The sequence below is a fragment of the Pogona vitticeps genome, chromosome 2 (assembly GCF_051106095.1).
Source record: "Pogona vitticeps strain Pit_001003342236 chromosome 2, PviZW2.1, whole genome shotgun sequence".
Classification (NCBI taxonomy): Eukaryota; Metazoa; Chordata; class Lepidosauria; order Squamata; family Agamidae; genus Pogona; species Pogona vitticeps.
In genome coordinates this window covers 21,968,139-21,989,744 of record NC_135784.1, presented here as the reverse complement: position 1 = coordinate 21,989,744, position 21,606 = coordinate 21,968,139, and the positions used below count along the sequence as shown (strand labels likewise).

General features: G+C 42.7%; 1 protein-coding gene across 1 annotated transcript; it reads right to left on the bottom strand.

Annotated features, from left to right (window-relative positions):
• Positions 1-6,498: 6,498 nt before the first annotated feature.
• LOC144587520 (uncharacterized) lies at positions 6,499-20,993 on the bottom strand. Its single transcript, XM_078388417.1, has 3 exons — positions 20,844-20,993; positions 18,630-19,714; positions 6,499-8,003 (listed from the first exon to the last, which is right to left on the bottom strand). The coding sequence occupies exons 1-3, from the start codon at positions 20,875-20,877 to the stop codon at positions 7,056-7,058; spliced, it is 2,067 nt and encodes a 688-aa protein (XP_078244543.1). The 5' UTR covers positions 20,878-20,993; the 3' UTR covers positions 6,499-7,055.
• Between the last annotated feature and the right edge of the window lie 613 nt (positions 20,994-21,606).

The window sequence follows — 21,606 nt, the reverse complement described above, 5'->3', positions numbered from 1 at the left end:
TTAAGAAAGCCCTCTTGTCTCTCCTTGCTATTCTTTGGAAGTCTGCATTCAATTTTCTGTAACTTTCCCTATCTCCCTTGCATTTTCTTTCCCTTCTCTTCTCTGCTATTTGTAAGGCCTCGTTGGACAGCCACTTTCTTGCATTTCCTTTTCTTTGGGATGTTTTTCGTTGCTGCCTCCTGTATAGTGTTATGAACCTCCATCCATAGTTCTTCGGGCATTCTCTCCACCAAATCCAGTTCCTTCAATTTGTTCCTTCACTTCCACTGTGTATTCATAAGGGATTTTGTTTAGATTATACCTGAGTGGCCCAGTGGTTTTTCCTAATCTCTTCAGTCTAAGCTTGAGTTTTGCTATAAGAAGCTGATGATCAGAACCGCAGTCAGCTCCAGGTCTTGTTTTTGCTGACTGTATAGAGCTTCTCCATCTTTGGCTGCAGAGAATATAATCAATCCTATTTTCGATATTGCCCATCTGGTGATTTCCATGTATAGAGTCGCCTCTTGTGTTGTTGGAAAAGAGTGTTTGTGATGACCAGCTTATTCTCTTGACAAAACTCTATTAGCCTTTGTCCTGCTTCATTCTGAACTCCAAGGCCAAACTTCCCTGTTGTTCCTTTTATCTCTTGGCTCCCTACTTTAGCATTCCAGTCCCCTAGAATGAGAAGAACATCTTTCTTTGGTGTCAGTTCTAGAAGGTGTTGTAAATCTTCATAGAATTGTTCTATTTCAGTCTCCTCAGCAATGCTGGTTGGTGCATAAACTTGGATTATTGTGATGTTGAATGGTCTGCCTTGGATTCGTATTGACATCATTCTATCATTTTTGAGATTGTATCCCATTACAGCTTTTCCCACTCTTTTGTTGACTATGAGGGCTACTCCATTCGTTCTACGGGATTCTTGCCCACAATAGTAGATATGATAATCATCTGAGCTGAATTCGCCCATTCCTGTCCATTTTAGTTCACTGATGCCCAGGATGTCGATGTTTATTCTTGCCATCTCCTGTTTGACCACCTCCAGCTTCCCAACGTTCATAGATCTTACATTCCAGGTTCCTATGCAGTATTCTTCTTTGCAGCATTGGATTTTCCTTTCACTTCCAGGCACGTCCACAGCTGAGCGTCCTTTCGGCTTTGGCCCAACCACTTCATTAGCTCTGGAGCTACTTGTACTTGTCCTCCACTCTTCCTCAGTAGCATGTTGGACGCCTTCCGACCTGAGGGTCCCATCTTCCAGCGTCATATCTTTTAGCCTTTTGTTTCTGATCATGGGGCGTTCTTGGCAAAGATACTGGAGTGGCTTGCCATTTCCTACTCCAGGTCGATTGCGTTTAGTCGGAACTCTCCACTATGTCCTGTCCGTCTTGGGTGTCCCTGCACGGCATAGCCCATAGCTTCTCTGAGTTACTCAAGCCCCTTCGCCACGACAAGGCAGCAATCCATGAAGGAGATTGGAACGCATTAAACTAAGTTTAATGCGTTCCAATGGCTTTTTTTTATCCGTACAGCGATGTTTAATAGGAAATCGGGTATGTGTTATGGACTTGACATCTTTCATCCATTTACTCTCATGAGGATCCTCCACAACAAAGGAGAGCAGACCGGAAGGAACAAGGTTAAATCTTAACCAAAAGTTAAATATCCTGAGCCAGGCCTGTGTATACTGAGGAAAGGCCACTTTCCTATCGCAAAGAGTCATTTGGCATACAGTTGGGTACAGCAAATATTTTTCTAAGAAACTTAGACTGAATAATTTCTATTGATTTTAAGCTTGCATTAGCCCAAATTAAGCTCCCATAAAGCATCTGGACTAACGGCTTGCCTCTGTAGATTTCCAACACTGCTGGTATAAAACTGTGGCCATTAGTATAGAAAAACTGTCTCAGAATTTTTATGGTGCGTGAAGCTTTTTCCACAACATATTCTTGTTGAGTTGTCCATGCTCCTGATGTCTGAAAAACCACACCTAGATATTTAAAGGCTCTGACCTGTTCAATTGGTTGTCCATCCAAGGACCATTTCCAGAGTCTAAAGCATCTGGCAAATACCAATACTTTGGTTTTACTATAATTCACCTCTAGGTGTTCCTTCTGGCAATGGTTTGAGAATTCCCTTAGTTGCCTTCTCAGACCAACTTTAGATTGGGATAGCAACACTGCATCATCTGCGTATAGTAAGATCGAGATTAGGATTGCTGCTAATTTGGGGTTATGGAATGCTAGAGATGACAAATGCTCAACAATATCATTCACATATTAGTTGAATAAAATTGGAGCTAAGACACAGCCTTGCTTGACTCCTTTTGTAGATGGTACAGGATCTCATAACAGCATGCCCTTAGCCAAGTATTATTATAGAGATATTTAATTAGAAAGAGAAGTCCTTTATGTATAGTTGTGGAAGATAGTTTTCCGCACGAGATACAGAGTCAAATGCAGCCTTAAGGTCAATAAATGCTGCATGCAGTATATCGTAACATGCCCTTTTTCTTCTTAACATATTTATCAATCAGGTGAGCTAATACAAAACAGTTATCTAGAGTGGATCACCCTTGATTAAATCCTGCTTGCTCTACTGCTATAATATTTTCATCCTGGATCCAGTCAATTAATTTATTGCATAGATGTTTGGCGTAGTTTGCTTATTACACTCAATTAGCTGATTGGTCTATAGTTGGCAGAATCATTTTAAACTCCTTTTATATATATCGAACAGGCATACTACCTATAAGTTGGGATACATCTATAATAGTCCCTATATATGCTTGGTCTACCATTGGTGACCATTTAATTCTTTTACTGCCAGTCATTTCTGAAACTTTGCTGGGATAAGATTGCGATTGTAAATGAGGATTACTAAATGTTAGCTATGTTAGCATCAATATCAGGGGTAAATGATTGCCTTCTGTGCTGTTACCAATTTCAAACTGAGTCACATATTCATAAATTCATATTCATCAAATAAAATAAAATAAATAAATAAATAAATTCTGTATGTGGAATGTGAGACTGCTATATAATCAATCACACTGCTACCCCTCTAGATAAGTCCCCATTTGCAGAACCATTCAGTATTAGGAGATCTCTCCTCCTTGTAAACTGTGCAAAACAATACCCTGTATAACTGCATGTCTTATCTTTAGACATTCAACCATTTCTCTCCACTGTACAGTGGGGTCTTGACTTAAGAACACCTTGAGTTAAGAACATTTTGACTTAAGAACCACTCTCATAGGAAAATATTGACTTGACTTACATACTTAGATTTGAGATAAGAACTAAAAAAAAACCACGTGGGAGGCAGGGAAAGTGCAAAATTTGAACTTTCAGTTAACTGTTGGCCAGTGAAAAGGGTGCCTGTCTGCTTCCTCACGCCTCCCAGCGCTTAGAGAGTGGATTGGGAGTCTTCAGACTGCCTGGTACTGCCTGGACTGTATTTTCCCTGCCTTCCCTGAACCTTTCTTGACCTAAGAAAAAAAGAAACAAAATATCCCCCTCTAGTGGTCATAGGCAGAATAGCAGCTTCCCATTAGTTTCTATGGACGGAAAAGAGCAGATACGGATCAAATGGTTTTCAATGCTTTCCTATGGGAAATGCAGATTTGACTTGAGAACATTTTGACTTGAGAACCGCCTTCCAATACGGATTAAGTTCTCAAGTCAAGACCCCACTGTACTATCATCTGAATCCAATACCCAATGAAAGTGGGCACAGAGACTTTCATCATTAGCACATAGGCATGCATGCATTAAAATCCCCTGCAACAATAAATATTGCTTTGGATTCAATATGTTCTACACAGTTATCAATAGCAACCCAAATGTTATCCTGATCTTAGAGCTAGATTAGGCATCCTTTAGTCTCAAGAGACTATGGTAACATACTCTGAACAGAGGTCTTGGAATAGAGTCTAGTGTGGCTAAGAAGCCCCATTGAAGAGTGACCATCCCTTCCACACTGAAAACAAATACAATCTGTCCCCGGTGCTGCTCCCTGATTTTGCTGGTTTCGGAACTGCCTCTTTGCCTCGGCCTGCTGGACAAGGGTCTCTTCAAAATGGGAGAGGTCATGAGACTGAACGCTCAGATGTCAAGGTTTCCCATCTGTTGAGGTCCATTCCTAAGGCCTTCAGATCCCGCTTGCAGATATCCTTGTATTGCAGCTGTGGTCTCATTCTGTGGCAATTTCCCTGCACTAATTCTCCATATAGGAGATCTTTTGGAATCCGACTAGCAAGTCGTGGCAGGCCTTGCTAAAGCGATTTATGAGTGGTTGGAGGTCTTCAGCAGAGTGGGCAACAATGGCTGCATCGTTTGCAAAGAGGAAGTCCCGCATGCATTTCAGTTGGACTTTGGTCTTTGCTCTCAATCTAGAGAGATTAAAGAGCTTTCTGTCTGATCTAGTCCGGAGATAGACACCCTCGGTTGCAGTTCTGAAGGCATGCTTCAGCATAACAGCAAAAAAGATCCCAGAGTTGGCGCGAGGACACTGCCCTATTTCACTCCACTTCGGATGTCAAAGCAATCTGATGTTGAGCCATCAAAAACTATAGTGGTCATTCACCTTTAAAATAGATAAGGAGTATGCAATTGAACGGTAGTAAACTCACCAGATCAGCCCTGATTCTATAGGACTTTGATTTCAAAATCAGAAGCGAAAACCCAAGGAATTAAAGGATAACTTTCTTTGCTAGGTCTGCTCTAAACTGGAGGGAGGGAGGACAGGACAGGGCCCTTCTCCATCCTGGAAGCAGTGGCTTGCAAAGATCAGCAGTCTGCATCTGTCCTCTCCCCTCTGGGCCCAATCCACCTAGGATGAAAACACAAGTCACATGGCCAAATGCGTTACTTCTCCCCGGACAGAGCAAAGGACTAGCCGTAAACATTGAGAAATATGAGGGCAGCTGGGCCAGAGGGCTTGGGGTGAATCTCCTCTTAGGGTGGGGACCACCGGTGGTGCCCCACAAGGCTGGCTCCCCACTGTATCAGTTATTCCCTAAAGAAGAAACCTGGACAGAGGTAGAATGGATAAAGGCTGATATCCAACCTGGGGCAGCGCAGCCGCACCAGTGGGCCAGAACCCCAGAGTGTTTGTTATGGGGTGGAGGCCTCACCCGTCCCAAGGCAACCCAGCGGAAGAACAAGCAGTGAGGGTGTGGATGCAGTTAAGAGGTGGAAACCAGAACGTTTCTTTATTTTGACAAAACCAGCCCCGAGTACCCGGCCCTTAAAACAGAGAAAACTTTTAAAAGGCTGGTGGGTGGTGCTTCAAAGACCCAACAGCTGGAGAAGATGGCTGATCCAGAATCCTAACCATGAAAAGGTGTGGTGGGTAGGGTGCCTGGCACCCACACAAACTTATTCCCGTGACTTCGAAAGCCAGGATAAATGCTCCTTTTGGAGAAACACTGCTGGACTTTTGAGGAAGTTCCTTTGTTTTTCAAATAGATAACCTATTGTCTCAAAACACCTTACTTGTTTACAATAGTTACACTCCTCCCATCCCACAGACGATGTCAGAGTTGTGTGCCACTGACTGTATTACATCGAAAACTCAACAATAGAAAGAATATAAGTAATAACTTTGAATGGGGGTCTGGTGTGCAGCTCCTGGATATCTGTGGACCATCACCTCTCACTTCCCTGGAGGGAAAATTATTTCTTCAAAACAATAGTTCTGTACCTAGGGATCTCTAGACAGATAAGAGGGGGCGGTCCGCTTTAACCCAAATATGCTTTTTTCCAGCTTTTCTATCAACCAGAAGTGAACTTCCTCTGACACTCTGAGAATACCAGTGGTTGGTAGATCTTTATTAATCGCAGTGTACTAATTGAAGAGAAAATAAACATTTCAGTTCCTTTTCAGTGCCTTCAGCACATTCTTACCATTCCTATGGGTCCCTGCATGATGGCCATTTATACAATATACAGTAAGGCCCTCTTATCCATGGGAATCATATCCACAGTTTGAAAATATTAAAAGAAAAATTCTAGAAATATATATATTTCTAGAAATGAGGTTACCAGAACTGGCCACTAGAGGGAGTCAGAAATGAGGGGTTCCCAATCTGTGGGCCGTGGCTCCAGGGGGTGCAGGAATCCCAGGCAGGGGTGCTATGGGAAAAGAGATGGCACACAGAACTATGAGAATTCTAGAGAAGCTGTTCATAGCTGTATGAACAGCTCTATTACTTTCATAGCTCTATAAAAAGCTTCTCTATTGCTTTGTTTCTAACAGAAACAGGAAGTGGAGACTGTGTGCCTGCCGCTCCATTCTCCCTCTCTATGGTCTCCAGTGGAAGCGCCTGTGGGTACCCTTGGGGTTTTCCTGCATCGGGACCTGAGAGGAGATGGACCCTCAAGGATATTGGAGGGGGAGAGGAGAGGAGATGGGAATGGCTGGCAAACGGTTCAAGAACAAGGGGAGCCACAGCCAGTGGCCATAAAATGAAGGGAGCTGTGAGTTTCTCACAATTAAGTGCAAGATAAACAAGACTGAATCCTGTTCCAGATTTATTGTTGTTACATGCTGTGGAGTCGTCACGGGGATTTCAAGTCATGTGAAGTGTCGAAGGAGTGGCTTCACCATTAACGCACACAGACACACACACTTAGTGAGTTTCCCTGGCCAAGCAGGGATAAGAAACCAGCTCTCCTGAGCGACAGTCTGGCCATCTATCCGTTGTGCGACATTTGATTTCACTGTTCTATATAACAAATATATATATATAATATACAGTTAACTCCCCTGCATGAAGTCTTTTAATGAAAAGTACTGCTGTGTGTTTCTCCTGAAGCCTAGTCCACTTTTCAAATACATATATATAAACCCCAGGATCTCCTAGAGCCTGTCTTCCCTTGAAAAGGAAAACAGTGCCCCCAGGAGCCAGGATTGTCCTTTTCAATACTATTTGGACACCCCTCCCTCAATGCCACAACTTTTTGACCCCTCCTGGTAACTTGGGGCAGATGCAGGTCCCACCCTCAAACCTCTACAGCTGTTCAACCCCAATGTATGTCTCTGATCCCCGGGATGCCTCACTGAACAAAAGTTCATTCATCTTCTAATTTAATCTGTTTCCACACGCCAAACGTTTCCATGGCTTCCCCACTGTGTGAATTTCCTAATGAGAACTCGGACGTTTCTTCTGATTTCACCTGTTTCCATACTCCCAGCAGTAAAATGGTTCCAGTTCCGCTGTGAACCGTCTGATGTCTAACTAGGTTTCCTTTCCCGCTGAAGCTTTTCCCACACTCTAAGCATTTAAAGGGTTTTTCCCCGGTGTGAATTCTTTCATGGGATGTGAGATTCGACCAATGGCTGAAGCTCTTTCCGCACTCCAAGCATGGGTAGGGTTTCTCGCCAGTGTGACTTCTTTGGTGGACCAAATAGTTTGTGTTATTGTTGAAACTTTTCCCACAGATTAAGCACTGGTACGGTTTCTCCCCCATGTGAATTCTTACGTGCGACATCAGCTTATCGTTCTGGGTGAAACTCTTTCCACACTCCATGCATTTATAGGGTTTCCCCCCTGTGTGGATCCTTTGGTGAGAATTGAGGTATTGCCTTTGGCTGAAGCTGCTTCCGCACTCCAAGCATTCGTACGGCTTCTCTCCGGTGTGAATTCTCCGGTGCTCTGTGAGATTTGCGCTGTTGCTGAAGCTTTTGCCACATTCCAGACATTTGTACGGCTTCTCCCCAGTGTGAATCCTATGGTGAGAGGTGAGGCTTCCCTTCTGACTGAAACTCTTCCCACACTCCAAGCATTTATAAGGTTTCTCCCCAGTGTGGATCCTCTGATGGGCCGTGAGGTGCATCTTCCGGCCAAAGCTCTTCCCACAGTCCAAGCAGATGAAAGGTTTCTCTCCTGTGTGAATCCGTTGATGTGTCGTGAGGTTTCCTTTGTAATGGAAGTTCTTTCCGCACAGCAAGCATTTATAGGGTTTCTCTCCCGTGTGAATCCTCTGATGTTTCGTAAGGTCTGAATTGGTAACGAAGCGCTTGCCGCAGGCCAAGCACTGGTGTGGTTTCTCCCCAGTGTGGAGCCTGCAGTGAATGATAAGCTTGGAGGCACAACTGAAAGCTTTTCCACATACAGGGCACTTCTTATTCTCCTTTCCTTTCTCCGATTTTTCTTCACACATGATCTCATGTGGATCATCGCCCGGAGAAGCAGAGGATTTATTCTTTCTTTGTGGATTTGCTTCTGTTTTCTTCTTTTGATCTTTCCTATTTCTGTACTTTTGTCCTTCCCAGGCCATCCCACATGGTTCTCTCATATTCTCCATTTCCAGCTTGTCATCTTCTAAAAAAGAGATAAGAAATCGGTACAAATTGGAATTACTACTACTACTACTACTACTACTACTACTACTACTACTACTACTACTACTACTACAATAATAATAATAATAATAATAATAATAATAATAATAATAATAATAATAATAATAATAATAATAATAATAATAATAATAATAATAATAATAATAATAATAATAATAATAATAATAATAATAATAATATATGCAGAGCTGAAAGGGAGCCTATGGATCATCAAGTCCAGCTTCAGTCAGGGAAGCACAGTCAGGAATTGAACTCCCAACCTCTGGCTCTGCAGGCAGATACTTCAACCACTGAACTATCTAGCAATTCCCAGAGTGTCAGACCACTGAACAAGTTAAATTAAAAGTTGGAAGCAGCCTTTCAGTATACTGGACTAGAAGTTTTGGAGGGATGCTTCCAGATGCAGTAGAGAGAGTATAAAGTTAGCTGGAGAAGCAGCAGTTTCACATATTTCCAGTGAAGCACAATTTTGCAAAGGAATGGGTTTCAGGTTCAGAAAAAATGCTGGAGACTCTCCTAATGAACCTAGCAATGTTTTTGGTGCACAATGAGGGATACAAGCATTGGCTCCTTAACTAGTGGCAATTCACCAGAACAGTTTAATGCCTCTGCATTTAACATCAGTAACTGACAGGACTCTGTTTAGCATATTATACAATAGGGACCCCCATATCTGCCAGATTGGTATCTGTGGTTCCCCTTATTTAAAATATTAAAAGAAAAAAAGCTCAAAAGAGGTATTCCCATGATGCAATTACCAGAAGACCATGCTATGTATAGGGTTCACTACTAATTCCCTCGTAGATACGGTACTTCAAATTATTTCACCGCATTGTAATGCAATTTTTTTTGGTTGTGCATGCTGTTTTCAGAGGGATGTGCCCCCCCCAAAAAAAACAGGTTACAAAGACTTCAAGATAAATAATATAGGAAATGGGCCAGAAAAACACAACAGTCATGATTTTCATCATCATACTGTCATCAGGATCACCTTCGCTATAATGGATGAGAAAAAGAGAGAGGCCATACCGAGACAGACTACAATCTCACAGGTCTCTTCCATGATTTCCCTGGGCAAGATCCAGCAAAACCCGCTGCACCTCGGAGTGAGACGCACAGCCACTGCTTCAAAGAACACCAAGTCCTGGAATGCAAACAAACAAGCAAGCAAGCAAATAAATAAATACACTTTTCCTCCTTTTTTTTATAGGTAACATAAATGTTCTTTACAAACCAATTCCAAAGCATTGTTTAAGAGGACGTGGCTGGGCAGTAGATGTCAGCATCTAGCTTTTGCAGCCTTCTCGATACAAGCCAAGGTTTTCTACATCCATGAAACATCATGACTATATAGTATGTTCAAGATCAAGGACACCATGGCTCTGATTAGTTATTGAAGAAAAACGGGAGGTAGGGATTATTCCTAGAATAATTGAGTTGGACGGAGCCCGTAAAGCCATTGAGTTCAAACCCCCCCCTTCAATGCAGGAATCTAAATCCAAGTATACCTGACAGATGGATCTCCCATAGAGATGGGGGTACAGTGGTGCCTCGCTTGACGATGTTAATTCGTTCCAGCGAAATCGCTGTAGAGCGAAAACATCATCAAACGAAACGAAAAAATCCCATTGAAATGCATTGAAAACCCGTTCAATGCGTTCTAATGGGCTGATAAACTCACCGTCCAGCGAAGATCCTCCATACGGCGGCCATTTTGGGTGCCTGTAAAGTGAGGAATCCGTTCTAGAAAACAGCGGGGAGCCATTTTCTTCAGCCGGCAGCGATTTTGAAACCCAACGATCAGCTGTTTGCTGATCGTCGTAAAGCAAAAATCGGTTCCCGAAGCAGGCAACCGATCATCGCTAAGCAAAATTCCCCCATTTAAACCATCATTTTGCAATTTCAAAAGCAATCACATAAACGGCAACATAATGCAGATTTGTCGCAGAGCGGGATAATCGTCCAGCGGGGCACGACTGGCATATTGAGTGTAGCAACTTAACAGCATCATCTTTTAAGATTTTAAATAGTTCAGATGGAATGCCATCACCTCCACTGGCCTTGTTGTTAGCCAGGCTTTCTAAGGCCCACTTGACTTCACTCTCCAGGATGTCTGGCTCAAGGTCAGCAACTACATTGTCTGGGTTGTCCGGGATATCCAGATCTTTCTGGTATAATTCCTCTGTGTATTCTTGCCACCTCTTCTTGATGTCTTCTGCTTCTGTGAGGTCCCTACCATTTTTGTCCTTTATCGTGTCCATCTTTGCACAAAATGTTCCTTTAATAGCTCCAATTTTCTTGAACAGGTCTCTGGTTTTTCCCTTTCTATTGTTTTCCTCTGTATCTTTGCACAGTTCACTTAAGAAAGCCCTCTTGTCTCTCCTTGCTATTCTTTGGAAGTCTGCATTCAATTTTCTGTAACTTTCCCTATCTCCCTTGCATTTTCTTTCCCTTCTCTTCTCTGCTATTTGTAAGGCCTCGTTGGACAGCCACTTTCTTGCATTTCCTTTTCTTTGGGATGTTTTTCGTTGCTGCCTCCTGTATAGTGTTATGAACCTCCATCCATAGTTCTTCGGGCATTCTCTCCACCAAATCCAGTTCCTTCAATTTGTTCCTTCACTTCCACTGTGTATTCATAAGGGATTTTGTTTAGATTATACCTGAGTGGCCCAGTGGTTTTTCCTAATCTCTTCAGTCTAAGCTTGAGTTTTGCTATAAGAAGCTGATGATCAGAACCGCAGTCAGCTCCAGGTCTTGTTTTTGCTGACTGTATAGAGCTTCTCCATCTTTGGCTGCAGAGAATATAATCAATCCTATTTTCGATATTGCCCATCTGGTGATTTCCATGTATAGAGTCGCCTCTTGTGTTGTTGGAAAAGAGTGTTTGTGATGACCAGCTTATTCTCTTGACAAAACTCTATTAGCCTTTGTCCTGCTTCATTCTGAACTCCAAGGCCAAACTTCCCTGTTGTTCCTTTTATCTCTTGGCTCCCTACTTTAGCATTCCAGTCCCCTAGAATGAGAAGAACATCTTTCTTTGGTGTCAGTTCTAGAAGGTGTTGTAAATCTTCATAGAATTGTTCTATTTCAGTCTCCTCAGCAATGCTGGTTGGTGCATAAACTTGGATTATTGTGATGTTGAATGGTCTGCCTTGGATTCGTATTGACATCATTCTATCATTTTTGAGATTGTATCCCATTACAGCTTTCCCCACTCTTTTGTTGACTATGAGGGCTACTCCATTCGTTCTACGGGATTCTTGCCCACAATAGTAGATATGATAATCATCTGAGCTGAATTCGCCCATTCCTGTCCATTTTAGTTCACTGATGCCCAGGATGTCGATGTTTATTCTTGCCATCTCCTGTTTGACCACCTCCAGCTTCCCAACGTTCATAGATCTTACATTCCAGGTTCCTATGCAGTATTCTTCTTTGCAGCATTGGATTTTCCTTTCACTTCCAGGCACGTCCACAGCTGAGCGTCCTTTCGGCTTTGGCCCAACCACTTCATTAGCTCTGGAGCTACTTGTACTTGTCCTCCACTCTTCCTCAGTAGCATGTTGGACGCCTTCCGACCTGAGGGTCCCATCTTCCAGCGTCATATCTTTTAGCCTTTTGTTTCTGATCATGGGGCGTTCTTGGCAAAGATACTGGAGTGGCTTGCCATTTCCTACTCCAGGTCGATTGCGTTTAGTCGGAACTCTCCACTATGTCCTGTCCGTCTTGGGTGTCCCTGCACGGCATAGCCCATAGCTTCTCTGAGTTACTCAAGCCCCTTCGCCACGACAAGGCAGCAATCCATGAAGGAGATTGGAACGCATTAAACTAAGTTTAATGCGTTCCAATGGCTTTTTTTTATCCGTACAGCGATGTTTAATAGGAAATCGGGTATGTGTTATGGACTTGACATCTTTCATCCATTTACTCTCATGAGGATCCTCCACAACAAAGGAGAGCAGACCGGAAGGAACAAGGTTCAATCTTAACCAAAAGTTAAATATCCTGAGCCAGGCCTGTGTATACTGAGGAAAGGCCACTTTCCTATCGCAAAGAGTCATTTGGCACACAGTTGGGTACAGCAAATATTTTTCTAAGAAACTTAGACTGAATAATTTCTATTGATTTTAAGCTTGCATTAGCCCAAATTAAGCTCCCATAAAGCATCTGGACTAACGGCTTGCCTCTGTAGATTTCCAACACTGCTGGTATAAAACTGTGGCCATTAGTATAGAAAAACTGTCTCAGAATTTTTATGGTGCGTGAAGCTTTTTCCACAACATATTCTTGTTGAGTTGTCCATGCTCCTGATGTCTGAAAAACCACACCTAGATATTTAAAGGCTCTGACCTGTTCAATTGGTTGTCCATCCAAGGACCATTTCCAGAGTCTAAAGCATCTGGCAAATACCAATACTTTGGTCTTACTATAATTCACCTCTAGGTGTTCCTTCTGGCAATGGTTTGAGAATTCCCTTAGTTGCCTTCTCAGACCAACTTTAGATTGGGATAGCAACACTGCATCATCTGCGTATAGTAAGATCGAGATTAGGATTGCTGCTAATTTGGGGTTATGGAATGCTAGAGATGACAAATGCTCAACAATATCATTCACATATTAGTTGAATAAAATTGGAGCTAAGACACAGCCTTGCTTGACTCCTTTTGTAGATGGTACAGGATCTCATAACAGCATGCCCTTAGCCAAGTATTATTATAGAGATATTTAATTAGAAAGAGAAGTCCTTTATGTATAGTTGTGGAAGATAGTTTTCCGCACGAGATACAGAGTCAAATGCAGCCTTAAGGTCAATAAATGCTGCATGCAGTATATCGTAACATGCCCTTTTTCTTCTTAACATATTTATCAATCAGGTGAGCTAATACAAAACAGTTATCTAGAGTGGATCACCCTTGATTAAATCCTGCTTGCTCTACTGCTATAATATTTTCATCCTGGATCCAGTCAATTAATTTATTGCATAGATGTTTGGCGTAGTTTGCTTATTACACTCAATTAGCTGATTGGTCTATAGTTGGCAGAATCATTTTAAACTCCTTTTATATATATCGAACAGGCATACTACCTATAAGTTGGGATACATCTATAATAGTCCCTATATATGCTTGGTCTACCATTGGTGACCATTTAATTCTTTTACTGCCAGTCATTTCTGAAACTTTGCTGGGATAAGATTGCGATTGTAAATGAGGATTACTAAATGTTAGCTATGTTAGCATCAATATCAGGGGTAAATGATTGCCTTCTGTGCTGTTACCAATTTCAAACTGAGTCACATATTCATAAATTCATATTCATCAAATAAAATAAAATAAATAAATAAATAAATTCTGTATGTGGAATGTGAGACTGCTATATAATCAATCACACTGCTACCCCTCTAGATAAGTCCCCATTTGCAGAACCATTCAGTATTAGGAGATCCCTCCTCCTTGTAAACTGTGCAAAACAATACCCTGTATAACTGCATGTCTTATCTTTAGACATTCAACCATTTCTCTCCACTGTACAGTGGGGTCTTGACTTAAGAACACCTTGAGTTAAGAACATTTTGACTTAAGAACCACTCTCATAGGAAAATATTGACTTGACTTACATACTTAGATTTGAGATAAGAACTAAAAAAAAACCACGTGGGAGGCAGGGAAAGTGCAAAATTTGAACTTTCAGTTAACTGTTGGCCAGTGAAAAGGGTGCCTGTCTGCTTCCTCACGCCTCCCAGCGCTTAGAGAGTGGATTGGGAGTCTTCAGACTGCCTGGTACTGCCTGGACTGTATTTTCCCTGCCTTCCCTGAACCTTTCTTGACCTAAGAAAAAAAGAAACAAAATATCCCCCTCTAGTGGTCATAGGCAGAATAGCAGCTTCCCATTAGTTTCTATGGACGGAAAAGAGCAGATACGGATCAAATGGTTTTCAATGCTTTCCTATGGGAAATGCAGATTTGACTTGAGAACATTTTGACTTGAGAACCGCCTTCCAATACGGATTAAGTTCTCAAGTCAAGACCCCACTGTACTATCATCTGAATCCAATACCCAATGAAAGTGGGCACAGAGACTTTCATCATTAGCACCTAGGCATGCATGCATTAAAATCCCCTGCAACAATAAATATTGCTTTGGATTCAATATGTTCTACACAGTTATCAATAGCAACCCAAATGTTATCCTGATCTTAGAGCTAGATTAGGCATCCTTTAGTCTCAAGAGACTATGGTAACATGCTCTGAACAGAGGTCTTGGAATAGAGTCTAGTGTGGCTAAGAAGCCCCATTGAAGAGTGACCATCCCTTCCACACTGAAAACAAATACAATCTGTCCCCGGTGCTGCTCCCTGATTTTGCTGGTTTCGGAACTGCCTCTTTGCCTCGGCCTGCTGGACAAGGGTCTCTTCAAAATGGGAGAGGTCATGAGACTGAACGCTCAGATGTCAAGGTTTCCCATCTGTTGAGGTCCATTCCTAAGGCCTTCAGATCCCGCTTGCAGATATCCTTGTATTGCAGCTGTGGTCTCATTCTGTGGCAATTTCCCTGCACTAATTCTCCATATAGGAGATCTTTTGGAATCCGACTAGCAAGTCGTGGCAGGCCTTGCTAAAGCGATTTATGAGTGGTTGGAGGTCTTCAGCAGAGTGGGCAACAATGGCTGCATCGTTTGCAAAGAGGAAGTCCCGCATGCATTTCAGTTGGACTTTGGTCTTTGCTCTCAATCTAGAGAGATTAAAGAGCTTTCTGTCTGATCTAGTCCGGAGATAGACACCCTCGGTTGCAGTTCTGAAGGCATGCTTCAGCATAACAGCAAAAAAGATCCCAGAGTTGGCGCGAGGACACTGCCCTATTTCACTCCACTTCGGATGTCAAAGCAATCTGATGTTGAGCCATCAAAAACTATAGTGGTCATTCACCTTTAAAATAGATAAGGAGTATGCAATTGAACGGTAGTAAACTCACCAGATCAGCCCTGATTCTATAGGACTTTGATTTCAAAATCAGAAGCGAAAACCCAAGGAATTAAAGGATAACTTTCTTTGCTAGGTCTGCTCTAAACTGGAGGGAGGGAGGACAGGACAGGGCCCTTCTCCATCCTGGAAGCAGTGGCTTGCAAAGATCAGCAGTCTGCATCTGTCCTCTCCCCTCTGGGCCCAATCCACCTAGGATGAAAACACAAGTCACATGGCCAAATGCGTTACTTCTCCCCGGAAAGAGCAAAGGACTAGCCGTAAACATTGAGAAATATGAGGGCAGCTGGGCCAGAGGGCTTGGGGTGAATCTCCTCTTAGGGTGGGGACCACCGGTGGTGCCCCACAAGGCTGGCTCCCCACTGTATCAGTTATTCCCTAAAGAAGAAACCTGGACAGAGGTAGAATGGATAAAGGCTGATATCCAACCTGGGGCAGCGCAGCCGCACCAGTGGGCCAGAACCCCAGAGTGTTTGTTATGGGGTGGAGGCCTCACCCGTCCCAAGGCAACCCAGCGGAAGAACAAGCAGTGAGGGTGTGGATGCAGTTAAGAGGTGGAAACCAGAACGTTTCTTTATTTTGACAAAACCAGCCCCGAGTACCCGGCCCTTAAAACAGAGAAAACTTTTAAAAGGCTGGTGGGTGGTGCTTCAAAGACCCAACAGCTGGAGAAGATGGCTGATCCAGAATCCTAACCATGAAAAGGTGTGGTGGGTAGGGTGCCTGGCACCCACACAAACTTATTCCCGTGACTTCGAAAGCCAGGATAAATGCTCCTTTTGGAGAAACACTGCTGGACTTTTGAGGAAGTTCCTTTGTTTTTCAAATAGATAACCTATTGTCTCAAAACACCTTACTTGTTTACAATAGTTACACTCCTCCCATCCCACAGACGATGTCAGGGTTGTGTGCCACTGACTGTATTACATCGAAAACTCAACAATAGAAAGAATATTTCTATTGAATATGAATTTCGTTGTATGGTATACTATGTATATACTTACAATGACAATAAATTATATTATTATATAAGTAATAACTTTGAATGGGGGTCTGGTGTGCAGCTCCTGGATATCTGTGGACCATCACCTCTCACTTCCCTGGAGGGAAAATTATTTCTTCAAAACAATGACAGTTCTGTACCTAGGGATCTCTAGACAGATAAGAGGGGGCGGTCCGCTTTAACCCAAATATGCTTTTTTCCAGCTTTTCTATCAACCAGAAGTGAACTTCCTCTGACACTCTGAGAATACCAGTGGTTGGTAGATCTTTATTAATCGCAGTGTACTAATTGAAGAGAAAATAAACATTTCAGTTCCTTTTCAGTGCCTTCAGCACATTCTTACCATTCCTATGGGTCCCTGCATGATGGCCATTTATACAATATACAGTAAGGCCCTCTTATCCATGGGAATCATATCCACAGTTTGAAAATATTAAAAGAAAAATTGTAGAAATATATATATTTCTAGAAATGAGGTTACCAGAACTGGCCACTAGAGGGAGTCAGAAATGAGGGGTTCCCAATCTGTGGGCCGTGGCTCCAGGGGGTGCAGTGAATCCCAGGCAGGGGTGCTATGGGAAAAGAGATGGCACACAGAACTATGAGAATTCTAGAGAAGCTGTTCATAGCTGTATGAACAGCTCTGCTACTTTCATAGCTCTATAAAAAGCTTCTCTATTGTTTTGTTTCTAACAGAAACGGGAAGTAGAGACTGTGCCTGCCGCTCCATTCTCCCTCTCTATGGTCTCCAGTGGAAGCGCCTGTAGGTACCCTTGGGGTTTTCCTGCATCGGGACCTGAGAGGAGATGGACCCTCAAGGATATTGGAGGGGGAGAGGAGAGGAGATGGGAATGGCTGGGAAACGGTTCAAGAACAAGGGGAGCCACAGCCAGTGGCCATAAAATGAAGGCAGCTGTGATTCCCAAATGTTTGGGAACCACAGGTCCAGAAAAATGTATTTCCATGGTGTTATTACCAGGACTGGCCATTAGAGGGAGTCAGAGAACATACCACAGTGCTTCCTATTAAAATACAGTGGTGCCTCCCATTACGACATTAATTCGTTCCAGTGAAATCGCTGTAGAACGAAAATGTCGTAATGCAAAAATAAAAAACCCATTGAAACGCATTAAAACCCGTTTAATGTGTTCCAATGGGCTAAAATCTCACCGTCCAGCGAAGATCCTCCATAGGGCGGCCATTTTCGGTGGCTGTTTTGCGAGGAATCCGTCCCAGAAAACAGTGGGGAGCCATTTTATTTACCTAGCTGCCATTTTGAGACTGCTGATCAGCTGTAGGAAAATCGTCATTTTGTGAAGAATCGGTTCCCGAAGCAGGGAACCGATCATTGCAAAGTGAAAAAGCCTATTCAGACCATTGTTTTGCGATCGCAAAAACGTCATCGTAATGCGGTTTCATCGTAATGCGGGGCAATCGTAAAGGGGGGCACAACTGTAGTGTTTGCTATAATCCACATTTTTCAGCATCTGCGGGGGGGGGGGGTTGGAACCAATCCCCGCACAGATAAAAGGGTCCTACTGTACCTCTTCAGTGAGTTTCTCACAATTAAGTGCAAGATAAACAAGACTGAATCCTGTTCCAGATTTATTGTTGTTACATGCTGTGGAGTCGTCACGGGGATTTCAAGGTATGTGAAGTGTTGAAGGAGTGGCTTCACCATTAACGCACACAGACACACACACTTAGTGAGTTTCCCTGGCCAAGCAGGGATAAGAAACCAGCTCTCCTGAGCGACAGTCTGGCCATCTATCCATTGCGCGACATTTGATTTCACTGTTCTATATAACAAATATATATATATATAATATACAGTTAACTCCCCTGCATGAAGTCTTTTAATGAAAAGTACTGTTGTGTGTTTCTCCTGAAGCCTAGTCCACTTTTCAAATACATATATATAAACCCCAGGAACTCCTAGAGCCTGTCTTCCCTTGAAAAGGAAAATGGTGCCCCCAGGAGCCAGGATTGTCCTTTTCAATACTATTTGGACACCCCTCCCTCAATGCCACAACTTTTTGACCCATCCTGGTCACTTGGGGCAGATGCAGGTCCCACCCTCGAATCTCTACAGCTATTCAACCCCAATGTATGTCTCTGATCCCTGGGATGCCTCACTGAACAGACGTTCATTCATCTTCTAATTTAATCTGTTTCCATGGCTTCCCCACTGTGTGAATTTCCTAATGAGAACTCGGACGTTTCTTCTGATTTCACCTGTTTCCATACTCCGAGCAGTGAAATGGTTCCAGTCCCGCTGTGAACCGTCTGATGTCTAACTAGGTTTCCTTTCCCGCTGAAGCTTTTCCCACACTCCAAGCATTTAAAGGGTTTTTCCCCGGTGTGAATTCTTTCATGGGATGTGAGATTCGACCGATGGCTGAAGCTCTTTCCGCACTCCAGGCATGGGTAGGGTTTCTCGCCAGTGTGACTTCTTTGGTGGACCAAATAGTTTGTGTTATTGTTGAAACTTTTCCCACAGATTAAGCACTGGTACGGTTTCTCCCCCATGTGAATTCTTACGTGCGACATCAGCTTATCGTTCTGGGTGAAACTCTTTCCACACTCCATGCATTTATAGGGTTTCCCCCCTGTGTGGATCCTTTGGTGAGAATTGAGGTATTGCCTTTGGCTGAAGCTGCTTCCGCACTCCAAGCATTCGTACGGCTTCTCTCCGGTGTGAATTCTCCGGTGCTCTGTGAGATTTGCGCTGTTGCTGAAGCTTTTGCCACATTCCAGACATTTGTACGGCTTCTCCCCAGTGTGAATCCTATGGTGAGAGGTGAGGCTTCCCTTCTGACTGAAACTCTTCCCACACTCCAAGCATTTATAAGGTTTCTCCCCAGTGTGGATCCTCTGATGGGCCGTGAGGTGCATCTTCCGGCCAAAGCTCTTCCCACAGTCCAAGCAGATGAAAGGTTTCTCTCCTGTGTGAATCCGTTGATGTGTCGTGAGGTTTCCTTTGTAATGGAAGTTCTTTCCGCACAGCAAGCATTTATAGGGTTTCTCTCCCGTGTGAATCCTCTGATGTTTCGTAAGGTCTGAATTGGTAACGAAGCGCTTGCCGCAGGCCAAGCACTGGTGTGGTTTCTCCCCAGTGTGGAGCCTGCAGTGAATGATAAGCTTGGAGGCACAACTGAAAGCTTTTCCACATACAGGGCACTTCTTATTCTCCTTTCCTTTCTCCGATTTTTCTTCACACATGATCTCATGTGGATCATCGCCCGGAGAAGCAGAGGATTTATTCTTTCTTTGTGGATTTGCTTCTGTTTTCTTCTTTTGATCTTTCCTATTTCTGTACTTTTGTCCTTCCCAGGCCATCCCACATGGTTCTCTCATATTCTCCATTTCCAGCTTGTCATCTTCTAAAAAAGAGATAAGAAATCGGTACAAATTGGAATTACTACTACTACTACTACTACTACTACTACTACTACTACTACTACTACAATAATAATAATACTAATACTAATACTAATACTAATACTAATACTAATAATACTAATAATACTAATAATACTAATACTAATACTAATACTAATACTAATACTAATACTAATACTAATAATAATAATAATAATAATAATAATAATAATAATAATAATAATAATAATAATAATAATAATAATAATAATAATAATATATGCAGAGCTGAAAGGGAGCCTATGGATCATCAAGTCCAGCTTCAGTCAGGGAAGCATAGTCAGGAATTGAACTCCCAACCTCTGGCTCTGCAGGCAGATACTTCAACCACTGAACTATCTAGCAATTCCCAGAGTGTCAGACCACTGAACAAGTTAAATTAAAAGTTGGAAGCAGCCTTTCAGTATACTGGACTAGAAGTTTTGGAGGGATGCTTCCAGATGCAGTAGAGAGAGTATAAAGTTAGCTGGAGAAGCAGCAGTTTCACATATTTCCAGTGAAGCACAATTTTGCAAAGGAATGGGTTTCAGGTTCAGAAAAAATGCTGGAGACTCTCCTAATGAACCTAGCAATGTTTTTGGTGCACAATGAGGGATACAAGCATTGGCTCCTTAACTAGTGGCAATTCACCAGAACAGTTTAATGCCTCTGCATTTAACATCAGTAACTGACAGGACTCTGTTTAGCATATTATACAATAGGGACCCCCATATCTGCCAGATTGGTATCTGTGGTTTCCCCTTATTTAAAATATTAAAAGAAAAAAAGCTCAAAAGAGGTATTCCCATGATGCAATTACCAGAAGACCATGCTATGTATAGGGTTCACTACTAATTCCCTCGTAGATACGGTACTTCAAATTATTTCACCGCATTGTAATGCAATTTTTTTTGGTTGTGCATGCTGTTTTCAGAGGGATGTGCCCCCCCCAAAAAAAAACAGGTTACAAAGACTTCAAGGTAAATAATATAGGAAATGGGCCAGAAAAACACAACAGTCATGATTTTCATCATCATACTGTCATCAGGATCACCTTCGCTATAATGGATGAGAAAAAGAGAGAGGCCATACCGAGACAGACTACAATCTCACAGGTCTCTTCCATGATTTCCCTGGGCAGGATCCAGCAAAACCCGCTGCACCTCGGAGTGAGACGCACAGCCACTGCCTCAAAGAACACCAAGTCCTGGAATGCAAACAAACAAGCAAGCAAGCAAATAAATAAATAAATACACTTTTCCTCCGTTTTTTATAGGTAACATAAATGTTCTTTACAAACCAATTCCAAAGCATTGTTTAAGAGGATGTGGCTGGGCAGTAGATGTCAGCATCTAGCTTTTGCAGCCTTCTTGATACAAGCCAAGGTTTTCTACATCCATGAAACATCATGACTATATAGTATGTTCAAGATCAAGGACACCATGGCTCTGATTAGTTATTGAAGAAAAACGGGAGGTAGGGATTATTCCTAGAATAATTGAGTTGGACGGAGCCCGTAAAGCCATTGAGTTCAAACCCCCCCCCCTTTCAATGCAGGAATCTAAATCCAAGTATACCTGACAGATGGATCTCCCATAGAGATGGGGGTACAGTGGTGCCTCGCTTGACGATGTTAATTCGTTCCAGCGAAATCGCTGTAGAGCGAAAACATCATCAAACGAAACGAAAAAATCCCATTGAAATGCATTGAAAACCCGTTCAATGCGTTCTAATGGGCTGATAAACTCACCGTCCAGCGAAGATCCTCCATACGGCGGCCATTTTGGGTGCCTGTAAAGTGAGGAATCCGTTCTAGAAAACAGCGGGGAGCCATTTTCTTCAGCCGGCAGCGATT

Excerpts from the sequence above, each read along its gene's own strand:
- LOC144587520 (XM_078388417.1), bottom strand. The coding sequence starts at position 20,877 with ATGGAAGAGACCTGTGAGATTGTAGTCTGTCTCG. Across the intron at positions 19,715-20,843 it reads TGAGATTGTAGTCTGTCTCG|AAGATGACAAGCTGGAAATG; the intron begins GTATGGCCTCTC and ends TCTCTTTTTTAG. Across the intron at positions 8,004-18,629 it reads TCAGCGGGAAAGGAAACCTA|CGCTTCGTTACCAATTCAGA; the intron begins GTTAGACATCAG and ends GCCTGCGGCAAG.